Source organism: Microplitis demolitor, chromosome 7 (assembly GCF_026212275.2).
Source record: "Microplitis demolitor isolate Queensland-Clemson2020A chromosome 7, iyMicDemo2.1a, whole genome shotgun sequence".
Taxonomy (NCBI): Eukaryota; Metazoa; Arthropoda; class Insecta; order Hymenoptera; family Braconidae; genus Microplitis; species Microplitis demolitor.
This window is the reverse complement of record NC_068551.1, coordinates 292,568-307,695: the sequence shown is the minus strand read 5'-3', so window position 1 is coordinate 307,695 and position 15,128 is coordinate 292,568. Positions and strand designations below refer to the sequence as shown.

Genomic DNA, 15,128 nt, shown 5'->3' with positions numbered 1-15,128 from the left:
CTTACCTTTGATTTTGAATAACGCATACTAAATCAATACATTTTATCTCTTATGTATTTCGTCTGAGCAGGCCTCTAGTGTCTATCTATCTAAAACCTGTGTCTTTGCGATAGACCCCACACGAGTTAAGACATACTCTCCCATCAGTTCGATTTATTACTATAAACCAATACATTTAAATACAATACTGAGATAAATACAGATATATAGATACATAAGCACACTATCGGACAAAATTTGCACGGCGAAAAAATTATTATGGAGAAAAATACTACAGTGATAACAAAATATTAATAATAATGATGACGTGTATATAGAGTGTTATATAGTTTTAAGTGGTTAGGAACTTTAATAAAGAAAGAATATCAGTGTGAGATACGACTGTTAGATAAGTCACTTCTAACTCCCGTCGAGATTTTGGTGACTAGCGCGACGGGACGCATTTCTCTACAGTCTCCAACAGTCTCTACAATCTTGAGACGTTTCTTGATCATCAAGTGAATACATAAAAAAAAAAAAAACAAAAAAAAAAAAAATGATCAAGATCAAGATGAGATGGAAGATCCATGTTATTACATATTTCAGTATTAGGACGCATGATTTTTAAAATTTTATCATCTTTCTTATCAGGTATTACTTGTTAGTTATTTCATGTATCGATTTTATAACTTTTTTTTTTTTGTTTTAAATAAATTGATTATCACCGAACTCAATATTATAAAAAATTTCGCAAGCAGTGACAAAAACTATTGTTATTATTGAGCAAGAGTATGAAAAATGTAATAATAATGATTGCTAGTCATGAGAGTAAGTGAGATGCTCTATACACTATATTCTAATAGTCGTAGTAATGGTAGCTGTTATTGGTGCGTTATATACATAGAGTTGGGATGGATGATAATAGGAAGTACATAAAGTGGGCGATAGTGGGTGATAAGAGACGAGTTAGGGTCGTAATTCAACACAACAGCGGAGTAGTAGAGATAGAGGGAAAGAGAGTATGAGCATCAGGGATATGGAAAGCGCCAACGACGCCGACGACGATGATGGCAATGACGAGGACGACATAGCAAAGTCCGTTTGGGTTGTGGCGTCCAGCTGTTGGAATATGCATACAATGAGACGTAAGCCATCCGTCCATGTCGAAAACCGCGATAGTGAGGCTTGACATTCCTTACATTACGTCTCTCTATATCTCTCCATGTCTCTGTACGCCTCTCTACTGTTCTCCTCCTCCTCCTCCTTCTCCATATCATTCTCCTTTTACTCCTACTGTCTTGTATACACTAAACTGTACATGCTTGTGTATATGTTTGACTTGACAGCTTCCTGTCGTACTACAATTCAGACGATGAATTCGATTACTACGATGTAGATAACGTTAAATACGTATATAAGTGCAAACCATATACGGCAATAAATTTACTCACTCACTCATGTTGATGATAGACACCATCAGATTATTATTTTTATACTTTGTGCTACTTGTGGTGTCTACAACATGTCTCATTGCTAATATATACAAATACTTTTTAAATGCTTTATATTTACATTTGCTCAAGTAAAATATGTGCATTACCAAATACGTAAAAAATTTTAACTTTTAATATAGGGTAATCGGTCCAGTGAATAAACTCGACCAGTAAATCGACATGATTAAATTTTTACTTATTCTGTCCATCTTTTAGACTTTAATTACAATTACATAAAATGTTTTATTAACAACTTCTAGAACTTGAACTGTAGTTTTGTTGTATCATTTTAGATCAAGATACTCTGTACATAAAATTACGACCGTTCATTCATTAACTAAGTGTTCATTTGCTGTCTCAGTCACCCTATTTCCAAAAACTTTTTATATCTATATTTATTTTTTTTTAAATACGTGATTTATATCAATATTTTATTTTACAACATGCATTTAATTATACATAATAATATTAACAATAATAGTTACAATAAAACTGCTCATTCTTAAAAACATAGAAATATAAATTTAATTATTGTAAATGAAAGGCGCTATTATGTATTTTTTTTTTTTTTTTCCATTATTTACGAATATCCATTAAATAAAGAAAAAATACGCATTTTCAAATACGTTGAAATAGATTTAAATGTGCTATTTAATTTTAATACTTTTTAGCTGAACATATACATGCATATATATATATATATATATATATATATATATTTTTTTTTTGCAGTTAAGGTTTTTTGTTATTGCTTATTATATAATTATTGTGATACTGACTTAACATTAGTTAATGTAATCTAAACTTAAAATAAAAATTTATGACTTTAGTGGATTATAAATTGACTAAGCTGGATTGTTTGATTTTTGTTGAACTAGATAGACTAAATTGCTGACTTAAAATGCCGCAAATGATCAGATATGATGTCATTTTATACAATATAAAATAAAATATTTTGTTGAAAAAAATGATAAAATATATATTTTATATTGCAGCTGTATGTTAGATTCTTCTTGGTTTATCAAAGCACAACTCACATTTCTCGGTTGTTGTATCATCTCGACTGATAATGGTGCTTCCAAAATTTGCGTGTCGAGGATATTTTCTGTTTGGGAATGCCATCAATGTTGCAACTAGGCATAATGCGATTAAACAAATTATCAACAACTGAAAAAAAAATTTTAATCAATATTAATTTTAATTTTTTTGACTACTTTAATATCAATTATTCTAAAATATAATTTTATTATACAAAATTCACTCTATTATTTATAAAGCACAAGACTTTTAATTTTTTAAATTAGTATTTCTCAAAAAAATAAATCTAATATTAAAATGGAATGTTTCATTAATAATTTTAGCGTAATGTTAAAAAAAAAAAAATTGCAGCTTCATATAATAACAAAAAATAAGCTATAAATTCTCAACATTATATTTAGCATATTAAAATTTTTTACTAGCTCAATAATTTATTAAAATAATTATTCGAAAATTAAATTTATCCAATTTTGTATTTTTTTGGCGCAATTAAATTATTTTTCACTTATTTAAAATTTTCGAATATTTTTTGATAACTGCAATCCCATTACGCAATTAATTTTTTTTTTTTTTTAACAATTAATTACTATTAAAACTCTGTTTATAACTATACTTAAAATATATATTCTTAATATGACACTCACGCGAGACATAATTTTCCAAGTAATTGGGATTCAAAAAATTAAAATAATAGTAATTATTATTTTTACAGATTTATTAACGTATTTCACTTGAAGAGGTTTCAACTGATACTGACTTGTCACCGAATAAGTATCTATAGTATATATATATATATATATATGGATACACGTGTATTTAAGTGAATATACCTCCGGTACCCCCTTTGTAGAATTTATTTGATTATCTACGTCAATTTAGTTTGGAAGCTGGGTTAATTATTTTAGTGCCTCTTATCACTTCTATTTCGTATTTTATTATTTAGTCAGTGAATAGTACAATATCAGTCTGTTCAAATATTTATTTCTCTGAAACGTATAATTTTTAATGAGAATTTACTGAAATTCATAGAATATTATTATATTGTGCTATAACAATAAGTGACATTTTTTTTCATATTTAAAATTTATTGAAAAAAATTTCAACATATATTATAATTTTCACGAAAAAAATTTATTAATTTTAAAAAATTTCGACGTAAATTAATTAAAAGCCTACAGATTAATTATTTTATTACGTCTTATCAATTTACTATCTTTGTTATTTCGTAAGAGATTTACTAAAATCTAAGTTTAGATGTTTGCTGTCAGAATAGAAAACAAGTTTACTTACTAAACCTCATTACGTCACATACATGTCACTACACTCAATGTGATTTACTGAAACCATAAAAATATATTATATATATAATTCAATGCCATTACATCATAAATTTTTTTTCTTCACGCCAGGAATCAACTCGCGAAAAATATTTTTTCAATTTTTTTTTTTTTATTTTAAAAATATTTTTTGATAAATTTTTATTGTCTCATCCCTGCTGTTGTCATCGTAACATGGGTCACGTCAACGACAAGAACGAGCTATACGATTGGGCGTTAGGGTTGTTGTCGCCATGGAAACAACTCACCCCTATTTCAATGTATACCCACCACTTTTAACAACCACCACAACTATACACATACACATACAATACGATATATAGATATATATGCACATATAGATGTATAGATATACAGATGTATGAGAAAGCAGCGCTCGAGAATAAGCGAATAACTCGTGAAAACACGTAAATTAAACGCACTATGAGGGTTGATGGCTCGGAATGAGAGCAACCAGTACTGATATAGCCTATAGGTCTTTCTACTGAAACATACCCGTCACCCGTAATCCGTCATAAAATAATATATTAAATCTTACTCCTATTTTAAGTCTATCTAGTGGCTTACGAAATCCCATAATTACTCTTTTTTTTTTTAATTTTTAAATTTATTTCAAATACTCTAATTAACTCTTGATGGACTTTGACTGATCTTCCTTTAAATCTATTATAATTAATCGGTAGCATAATATAGATTATGCCTATATCAAATCAAAAATTCAAACTTGATAAATATTGTAAATTCTTTAATATTGCCTATATGTTGTTGTCATGTTAAATATTTAAGTTATGTCAAGTATTTATCACTTTATGAAAATAATAAAATACTTTCAGAATGATTGGTGTAAATATTATTTATTAACTTAAATATTGCCGTTATTGTAAATAAATATACAAGAAAATAAAAGTTTAAAATTTAAATTTAATAATAATAATTTTTAAATGTAAATTTATTCATGAAATACTTAAATGAATAATTGTCGGTTGTTAAAATATTTGACGTAAGTAAGCAATAAATAAAATCTTAATATAATTAAGTAAATAATAATTTTATTGGGAATGTGTAAAGATAAATGTACGACGCATTACGCATTTGACATATAACATTACACAACAGTAAAGTATGTGTGTGTGTGTGTGTGTGTGTTGATATTTATTCGGCAAGAACGTTAAATACGCGAAAAGCGGCAAAGGTATCTGGTCTAACAGACATACTTGTATATTAAAAATGTCAATGCATTGACTAGATAGATAACACACGTGGCTCTTGTCAACACAAATACTCATTTCCTATTGTTTGTTATTATAACTATTTTTTGACAATTATTTGTCAGCTTTAATATTGCTAACCTTGCTACGTTATTTATAATTAGTTGTAATAATTATAGAGTTGATAATGCAAATAAAATTTATTTATATTTTGAGTATGTATCGAATAAATGGATGATATGCAATGGAGTATATAGAGTATTATAGTTCAGATGTTTGAGTGGTCGGCATCCTTTGTCGTTCTTTTCGTACGGGCATGGCAGAGGGTTTTTACCCTTACTGTTGGAATCCACGAAACACTTTTACGTACGCGCTCAAACCCATTGAAATGCAACTCGCGTTCCCTATACTGGTCCATCACCCTCACCTACTCATCCGTCGTCCATTTTATAGCCCTCATCCTTATCCACCTTTATACTTTTAGAAGCTCTCTCTTTCCCTCTTTTCCTCTTTCCCTCTTTCGTTCACCCGCAAGTTTTATTTAGGTATAGAACGTATTTATATACATGTGTGTGTGTGTAAGATTCACTGGACGATAAACCACTAATCCTCATCGTGTAGTGAGTTCGGGTGCTCTCTGCGATCTGCGATGATCAATCTTAGACTTTTTATGATCCTGTTGCAGTATTTGATGCCCTGATGTTGACAACGTTGTAGTTTTTAAGTATTGCAGGGACGTTTAATCGTTTGAGAGAATATAACCATGACTTTGTACTTTGTGTGACAGTGTGTATATATCAAAGATTGAAAAAAAAAAAATTTATAAAGGCCAAATAAAAAATTTTATAAATTTTATTTATATTTATTATTTTTTTAAAAATTGTCACTAAAAGCAGAAAAATTTAATTTTACATGTTTTTAAAAAATACAGTACACGTCCTTTGACTTGACCTAAACGATGACCTAGACAGTTGACGAGTGCTTCCGCAATAAGTTGTAAGAATCAAAGGATGCACTGCGTTTGAGAAAACGGGGAATTTTTATTGTATCATTAATCAAGGTTAAAGTAGTGACATACCATTCAGACTTGGCAATGTAACTCCACAGTATATAGATATATATATATATACTTGTTAATGCGAATATTCGCGCTTTCTAACCACCAGTCGGCATTTATTAAAAGAGCGGAAGAGAAAGAGAAAGAGACCTCTCAACAATAACAACTACGATATGTTCATTATATACTAACCCAATACTATTATTATTGTTATCATTTTTTTAATATACTAATTGATAAATATAAAAATAAAATACCGAATGTAAATAGTTTACTGCTTAATGGCAATCGTTGATATAATTAATTCTTGCCGTCAATTGTTATAATAATTAAACATTATTTATCTTGATAATTTCTTCAATAAAAAAAATAACTATTTGTTTTTGGTACCAGACGATTCTCGATTTTTCTAGAAATTTCCAATGGAAGTTATTCAGTAACACAAAGCTAAAATTATGTACAGCGCATATATATATATATAAGAAAGCTTAATAAAGTAAAAATGTGATTTTTTTTAATTATGATAACTAAGCCGTATCATCAGTGACGACAGCAAGTACGGATAATAGTGTTAATAAATCTTGAATAAATATTGGAGTATATCAATTACTTTAAATACAAGAAAAAGAAAGACTAGTTTAAAGCATTGATAAGATTATCTATTGTTTACTTAAATCTTATATTAAGGACAAGAATTTTTATTTTACTCGTTTAAATATTTAATAATTTTTTTAATTATTTGAATTACCAAAATAACTCATTATTGTTTCATTTATTTTTTTTTTCGCGGCACGTATCAGAAAATATTTATTCTATTTGTTTCTTTTTATTATCACTTTTAAGCGATTGTAAAATATTTTATAAATAGGAAAAAATTTCAAGTCATGAAAAATATATCAGGATAAAGTTAATTATTAATAAAATTAATAACATAAATTTAAAAGTTTTTTTTTTCCATAAATAATTACAACAAATAAATTTAACTTTGTAGCTATAGAGAGCGCCACATTCTGGAGTTACCACAAGCATCACGGTATATTTTCAAATTCAATTTTGTACATAATAGTTAACGACTGAAGGACGTAGCGTAGTTTATATTTTCATCCGAAAATTTTATTATATCCTTGGAAATACCTTTATCCATCCGCTGATAATATTGAGTATATATATACGTCTATTATCATATATATATAAAAAATAAAATAAATCGATTGAACGTGCGAGACAGCGTTGTCAAATTTCCAGATTACTTTAATTAACTGATCAGGTGAATCACAACAGATAGTAACTATTAAAATATAATTCTATCAAATATTAGTGATAATAATAATTATTTAACAGAGAAAGTACTTTCGGCCCAATTGTATATTTGGGTCATGAGTATCTATTACAATCGTGAGTAATATTTTATATTTGCTCCAAAACAAAACTATTCTTTTTATCAAAAATTATTTAAATTAAATAATAATAGCAATATTTTAATTTAGTTAATCAAAATGAGTCCATGGTCTTCACGCAGATATTTTCGCGTGACACCTCTACGAGCGCTATGTGCTTTTCTATTCATCAGTGCTCTTTTCTGGTATAATCTTGGGAGAGAAAACTTACCACCGCCACCGTGTAGTGTACCAGAGGAATTTACCGAGAGATTACATGAATTGGTTTACAGGTAATTCAAAAATACAACATCCTAGCAGTAAAAATAAGAGTAAAAATTAATGAGTGGCATCGATTTTATGAATTTCAGAGTGCATTTGGTGTTGACTAAATTGGGTATTGTTAATTTTCTTTGTTTTGGAGCCCTATGGGGCCAAGTTAGAATTGGTCGAGCTCTTCCTTGGGCTCGTAAAATAGAAATTTGCATTGTGGACACAATGAGAGATGATGTATTAATCACAAAAGCCTTCCGTGATGCTGGATTAAGTGCCACTTATATGTATACGTCTGGTATTTATCGTGTTCAGGAGCATGAGATAGGAGAGGCATCAGCCAGAGTTGAAATAATTGTTTTTGAACAAGATACTGTGGTAAGTTTTTTTATTTTTTATTATAAACTTTAGTATAAATTCATTTTTAATAGTATTTTATCGTTAAAAGACTCAGATGATGAGAAGAGTTGGTTGGACAAGAAGAGTATTACCGCCAGACTGTGAATTATCACCAAGTCTTCAGTGCTTCCCACCACAGTTGGTAATCCCGCCATTGCCGGCCAAGCAATTTGGCGGGAGACTTATTCCCGTTCCGAGAGAGGGTATTGAATTGCAAAAATATCACTATCCTAATAATTGGTGGCTCGAAATAAAACCAACTGATTGCGTTGAACTCAATCAACAAGCAACATAATAATAATAATTATTATTATTATTAATTTTTATTTATTACAATGAAAGTACATAAAGTATGGACGTAAATGACTTATATACAATTGGAATATAATAATTTTTTTAAATTTATATAAATATCGTACTGCTTCCGTTGATATATATTTATTATTACTATTATTAGCAATAATAATAATAGAACAGACTTTTTTTTATTAAAATTGCTTTTTGATAAAAAAAATGAATATATGTATTAAAATCTAGTCATTCCGCAATAATTAAATGAGAGTTATTCTTACACTCTCTTATTTAGTAATTAATTTATTGTTTTAGTAGAAATAATAATTTAAATAAATAATTGTTGTACACACAATATGTAGTTGCAATCAACTAATTAATTACACCAAATATTATGTAGACATTTATTTAATTATTAATATGCCAGTTAATTGTTATATAATAAAAATCATATCAAATAATTAATAGTGTAGTATTTTTAATTTTCTTTTGTTGTTAAATATAAAGACACTATAAATAACAAGACATTCGGGTAAACATTACTGAAATATAATCTATTAAAACATTTTTAACATTCACCTTGACTTTCGCTAGACTCAAAAGACTTGAGTTATAACAGCTATAAAACAAAAGCAGTAAAAATATCCAGCAACATAAAAATAAATTTGCTTTCTCCTAATAGTAATTGTTTAGTTTATAATAAATAATTATCATTAATATTATTTATTTATCTGTTAAAATTATATTTTTATAATTTTAATTGATAATTATTTGCTAATTAAAAATGACAATATTTATTGCAGCTATCAGATTTTATAGAAATTTAATAGACGATGATATAAGTATTTCCTTATTTCTCATAAAATTAAAATTAAATAGAAACAAAACTCTCTATTCTAACAGCAGATTCTAGTTGATAGTCGAGTAGTGAATGAACCACGAAAGGGGGAAGTATAAAACCAAGACACTATTCTGAACTTACTATTAAAATCTATTGGCACTTTAAACAGACAACTTGTTTCATCTTATATATTTTCTTTTTTTTTTTCTGTCATTTCAATTTTATCAATACATTTGATTATTATTTTTAAAATGAGTGAAATATATTACTGGTGATAGAGAACTCTTTTAATATAAAGATAGAGAATGAATAAAAATGTATGTATGAGTGATATAAAATAAAGGTACAAAAAATGAAAGTAAAAAACATAAACTGTGTATTAAATTAGACGTGTTTTTTTTTTTTATTTTAGTTTTTATATATATTAGGACTGGTGATTATTTTTGTGGCATTGGTAGATTTGTCAGTGGGATACAAACCTGTGAGATCCTTAAAATATTATCGTCCAAAACCTTGGGGATATCGCCGAGCACAATGGCACAGATATTCACATTCACATAAAAGTATATTGAAAAAACGTCGCCCGAAGTTGTCTCATTATCCTCCTCACTGGTGAGCAAAATTTCAAATTTTATTTTATCTGTATAAAAAGTTTATACATGATTTTTCTAAGTTACTTTATTGAAATATGTATCAACGTATTTGATATTAAAATTAACGTATACTATAATTAATATTGTCGTTGAAAACTGCTTGACATATTTATGAAATAACTTGTTCCTAGTACACTTGACCTATTAATTGAGAAATTTTACCATAAAATTTGCATGAGCATCTCATTTATTTTTTTTTAAATTTTAATTTCAAAGACTTTTCACATTAGAAAGTAGTTGCCTAATCAAGATGCCAAAATACATTCGATAGTAATACGAAAAAAAAGTTAAAAAGTTAATTGGTGGAAAAAAAAAAAATAGCGCAAGATTGAATTTGGTAGATCCGTTTGTTTTACTAAGTAACCAAGTAACTGAGTTAGTTGGGTCTTTGATCATATACAAACTTCATTAACGCCTGAAAATTATGCTCAAGTGCAAGCTCTAAAAACTTGCCCATGTGTTCAGTATGGATATATGCCTCGTGTGTACTGAATATTACATATGTAAATATACCTATATTATTATAATAAGTAACCATATATATGTATTTTTTTTTTACTTTTAGTCACAATTTACGAAAAAAATGACTGTAGTGGAAAATGAATTTAAAAAATAATGTAATTTATTGGTATGTCTATAAAATGGAATAGGATAATATCTGTACAATCGTGTTACTGATGGACACGCCCTACTTTTAGATACTACTCTATTATATTATACGATAGCCCTAAATTTGAGCTCTATTCCGGACGACAAGGCTCCAGTAATTACAGACTCTCCTCCTCACTTCCTCTATCGCTACCACCACCTACTTGATGGCCTATCATTTTCATACATATATATATATATTATATTAGCTAGCAATGCCAAAGAGTCTAATCGGGAGGAAGAATCGGCACCGTCTGGTTGCCTCTGTAATATTCGCGATCCTTTATGACCTTTCAATAAAATTGCTCAATCCATATTCAACATCTACTTATTTTTTTATTTTAACTTTTTGTAGGCGTCCTGAAAGATCCCGCCATCAAAGTAACAAGGAGCCTTTTACAATCGAATTTGAATTACCCAAATATCCTGAAAATTATTCAAACAGATGGAGAGATAACTACCAAAATAATGAGGATTATGATTATTCCAATGATTACATCGATGAGGAGTATGCTGAGGATAATCGTCAAGTTAGAGTTCAGGTGAAAATAACAAAAAACTTTATCGTTATTCAACTAGATTATTTTTTTTTAAATCATTATTCTAATTTTTTTTTTTTTTTTTAGGTACTGAAAGAAGGGGAGAGACATCTGCGAATAAAATTATCTCGTAATGATAATTTTAATATAAATAGTAGAAACGATGATAATTATTCAATTAATCGATTGAAAATGATTTCAATCCAGCAGCAGCAAAATCTTGATAGCAGTGGTAATAGTAGTGGTAGTAAATTTATTAGATCATCTTCACCGCCAGAAGTTGTCGTGCGCAGTTGGAAAGGTGGTTGACAGACTGACTCCTGCTACTGAATCTACTCTCTATCCTTTATCCTCCCATTTTTTAATTTCCGACTTGAGAAACCAACTAAAGTGACTTTTGATGTAAACTCAACATGCCGTCGGTATGCTACTACTTGCAATTTCATTTTATTTAATGTCTCGTTACTCATACTGATATATCTATATATATATATTTCCGCGACACGAAATTTATTTATAAATAAGCTGTTGGAAAAAAAAAATTTATTGCATCTCTCATTTTTTAATTTTTTTTTCTTGGTATTTGGTATTAAAATATTTATATTTATTATTGATAAATACAAGTAAAGTCGTAAAGTTAAAAATAAAGGGCTTGTGTGCAATATGTATACTTCCGAGTAACAATACAAACAATAATAATTATATTAAAAAAATAAATAAATAGTTGTAAAGGTCAACAGTGGTATAGGTGGTATAGGTATCCAGGGTTTGGCCACGAGCTGTTACGTTTTGCTTCGGCTTCTTCGGCATCGATCCACTCGCCCGTTTCCCGCCATTTCGTCCTTTTCACCCAACTCCTCCTTAAACTTATTTTTTTCAACCCTCAACACGTTACATGTACAGTATTGCTAGTTTTTGCACATATTGTGCCCATGTTCGTGATACAGATGCTGCTGAAATTAAAAATAGAAATTTATCTCGAAATTATTATTATTTTTTTTTCTTTCTTTGGTTTTATTTCTAACATAATAGTCAACGAACATATACAATAATGGTAATAAATACTTATTTGTATATTTATTATACAGGTCAAATTTTTTTTTTTTTTTTTATTTACTTATTTCGTTAATAATTTTTCAAACTCTCTTGTCCTCACATTAACAACGTGTAACACTCAGCTCACATTCTGCCAGTAGTCGTTTATTATTATTATTATTATTATTATTATGTTTTTTTTATCATTAGTTCAATAGTTGAGTGAACGATGTGACAGAAAAATCTACACACTCATGTCACGTCTCAATTATCGACATGTTATTCTTTGTTTTTTTTTTTTTACAATATAATGATATATATGAGTATAAAAAAAAATAAAGAGTGAAATAAAACAAATATTTGTTAAGTACAAATTTTCTTAACGTGATTTTTAGATTTATTTTATATTTTTATTTATTGTTAAGAAATATCATTGAAGAAATAATAAAACGTCTGGTTTTTTTTGTTGCATATTAATATTAAAAAAAACAACAATGATGGGCATTTATATTAATTTATTTTTTTTGCACAGAGAAGAATAAATATTTAAATACAAGAAATAGTTGGCTAGAGGTAATATTTGAATATATCATAGAGGTAAAATAAAACTGTTGGTATTGGAGTTGATTTTTCAGAAGGATATTGGAAGGGAAATTTAATCACGTCAACGTAGATAGGGATAAAAAAAAAATGACCATCACCAGAGAAGCAGCTACTATCTGTTATATATATTCAAATAATATATCTACGCAGGCGGATTCAACGATACGTAAATAAATCAAAGCCATAGAATTGAACTTTTAAAATGCAGCTGTAGCTGTAGCCGTAGCCGTATAATATATACATACCAAGTACTGATTTTATTTTTTTTTCTTTGAGTTTAATACACCACACATACTACTGGAACTACTACGATGACGACGACGACGGCAGTATCGTCTTTTTACTTATTTTATTCACTTCTCTCCTTGTCTATACGCTTTTTCCAATACTACAACTCTGTTGGCTAACTGCCCGCCTTAGCTTGCCAATATCGACATATACATATACAGATATATAGATATGTAACACTGTACAGTACCGAATTCAATAGATTTCCTTTTACTCTCGAGTATGGAACTCGTATGGAATGTGAGTTTAATATATTAAAATTAAAATTGGATATCATATATATAGATATAAAAATGATGAAATATAAATTTAATAATAAAATAGCCAACAAATAATTCAAATGATAGATTGGTTAAAGAAAAAAAAAAATTCAGCTATAGAGTAATAATATGTTAAACTGTGAAAATATATATTCCGTTAACCCTCTCAGCTTATTAGATTCTTTATTTTATTCCTCTCTTTATCACATTGTTATTTTTACAACCGCATCTGCATACAGATGGTTTGTATAAGCGAAATCATATCATTTCTAGTCTGCAGAGTTTTTTTATACCGTAGAATGTACAGTTCAGAGCACATGTCTTATAACAGTATAGTTTTTTCATCGTTCTCTTGGAATAATAATAACAATAATAATATTAATAATAATAATAATATCACAATCATCCCTTAAAATTCATTCCATCTCTCACTCATCTCTGATATATAAAACATAGAAACATACAAACGTACACTTTCAATTCAATATTATATTTTTTAAATTATTATTAATAATTGTTGTTGTTGTTTAATCATCTACACTTAATTATTTACTCACTTTAATATTATTATTATTCGCTTGTCGTTTTATTTTTTAAAATTAACGATTTACTGCTACGATTTCGGTGTTATTATTAAATACTTATTTTAAATTCACGAAGCACTTTATTGCAATTTTAATTAATTAAATAATTATAAGTATTTATTAACTTAGATATTATCGATTTAATTTATCGGTTCTCGAAGCACTTATTGCATTTAAATCTATATTTATATATATATATATATTTGTCCATTCGGTTGTTTTGTTATTAAAACATTTATTAATATCTTTTATTTAGTTATCAATTGTCAATATTTTTTGGTAAAAATTTATCGATGTTACATACAATTGATTGTAATCTGTCATTTTTCGGTTAATTTTTATTATATTTTTATTCGATAAAATGTATCACATTATTTATCATTTTATCAAGCACTCATGGATGTCTTATGATTTAAAATACTTTGCACTCGATGTGTGTGTATGTGTGTGTATATGTATACAATTAATAGAATTTGTTAAAAATTCATACATGTATATACCATGTGCCTCTTTGAATAACGTATTTTAAAATTTATCTGTTCAAATAATTATTATTTCACTACTATTTTCGTTATATTAATGCTTTTCTTTTATTATTATTTTATATATATGTATTATACATTTTATTTCTATTACACATCATGACCTGATTATTATTTTCATTTTTTATTATTTCATTGTCATTAACTTAATTTAGTTTTTCGTTAAATTACGAGGCATATAAAATGACGTCAAATAAAATCGGAGCATCCTAGAGCTATAGATATGTGATTCGATTCGTACAATATTTAATTTTCTTTTTTTTTTTTTTTTTTTATTATTATTTTTTTGTTAATGTACTTTGAGCAAAATCTAGGCAAAAGCGGAATCAGTTTTCATCTTTACTTTTTTTTTGGTTTTTATATATAAATTTTGTCTTTACGATTTCATTTACTTATTTATTTTTTTTTTTAAGTAATTATTTTTCATTGTCAATGCATAATAAATATTAAAAAAAAAAAAAAATAATAAAAGTTATTTATTTTTTTTTCTTTAAAAATAAAATTATTTCGCAGATAAAGAAATAGTTGCACTTTTGTTTTTTTAAATTTATAGTAAATACTTTATACGAAGAAAAGTTTTATGCTCTCTCGGCGTTTTTTTTTTATGCGATATAAATCTTTATACTACGGCATTACCAATGGTTTTCTTTTTTAATTTTTCATTTATCATTCAAGTCTTAACAA

General features: G+C 27.5%; 2 protein-coding genes and 1 long non-coding RNA gene across 5 annotated transcripts; 2 read left to right on the top strand and 1 right to left on the bottom strand.

Moving 5' to 3' along the window:
* Positions 1–1,647: 1,647 nt before the first annotated feature.
* Positions 1,648–3,323, bottom strand: LOC128668228 (uncharacterized). Its single transcript, XR_008403995.1, has 2 exons — positions 3,155–3,323; positions 1,648–2,639 (listed from the first exon to the last, which is right to left on the bottom strand). It is a non-coding gene; the product is annotated as an uncharacterized LOC128668228 (long non-coding RNA).
* Positions 3,324–7,335: 4,012 nt separating this feature from the next.
* LOC103573453 (uncharacterized) lies at positions 7,336–8,789 on the top strand. Of its 2 annotated transcripts, none has more exons than XM_008552552.2 (4): positions 7,336–7,507; positions 7,584–7,781; positions 7,860–8,139; positions 8,210–8,789. In XM_008552552.2, the coding sequence occupies exons 2-4, from the start codon at positions 7,609–7,611 to the stop codon at positions 8,453–8,455; spliced, it is 699 nt and encodes a 232-aa protein (XP_008550774.1). In that variant the 5' UTR covers positions 7,336–7,507; positions 7,584–7,608; the 3' UTR covers positions 8,456–8,789. The 2 variants fall into 2 exon arrangements, with proteins under 2 accessions (XP_008550774.1, XP_008550773.1); XM_008552551.2 differs by having other exon boundaries at positions 7,600–7,781; positions 8,210–8,787.
* A 588-nt stretch (positions 8,790–9,377) lies between these two features.
* On the top strand, positions 9,378–12,552 carry LOC103573452 (uncharacterized). 2 transcript variants are annotated; one of them, XR_008403971.1, is made up of 4 exons: positions 9,378–9,635; positions 9,705–9,904; positions 10,949–11,135; positions 11,220–12,552. XR_008403971.1 is itself a non-coding variant. In XM_008552550.2 (4 exons), exons 1-4 carry the CDS (start codon positions 9,598–9,600, stop codon positions 11,439–11,441), a joined length of 621 nt encoding a protein of 206 aa, XP_008550772.1. In that variant the 5' UTR covers positions 9,379–9,597; the 3' UTR covers positions 11,442–12,550. The 2 variants fall into 2 exon arrangements, 1 of the variants encoding a protein (XP_008550772.1); XM_008552550.2 differs by having other exon boundaries at positions 9,379–9,609; positions 11,220–12,550.
* Positions 12,553–15,128: the final 2,576 nt, after the last annotated feature.

Excerpts from the sequence above, each read along its gene's own strand:
- LOC103573452 (XM_008552550.2), top strand. Across the intron at positions 9,905-10,948 it reads TCTCATTATCCTCCTCACTG|GCGTCCTGAAAGATCCCGCC; the intron begins GTGAGCAAAATT and ends AACTTTTTGTAG. Across the intron at positions 11,136-11,219 it reads ATCGTCAAGTTAGAGTTCAG|GTACTGAAAGAAGGGGAGAG; the intron begins GTGAAAATAACA and ends TTTTTTTTTTAG.
- LOC103573453 (XM_008552552.2), top strand. The coding sequence starts at position 7,609 with ATGAGTCCATGGTCTTCACGCAGATATTTTCGCGTGACACCTCTACGA. Across the intron at positions 7,782-7,859 it reads TTACATGAATTGGTTTACAG|AGTGCATTTGGTGTTGACTA; the intron begins GTAATTCAAAAA and ends TATGAATTTCAG. Across the intron at positions 8,140-8,209 it reads TTTTTGAACAAGATACTGTG|ACTCAGATGATGAGAAGAGT; the intron begins GTAAGTTTTTTT and ends TATCGTTAAAAG.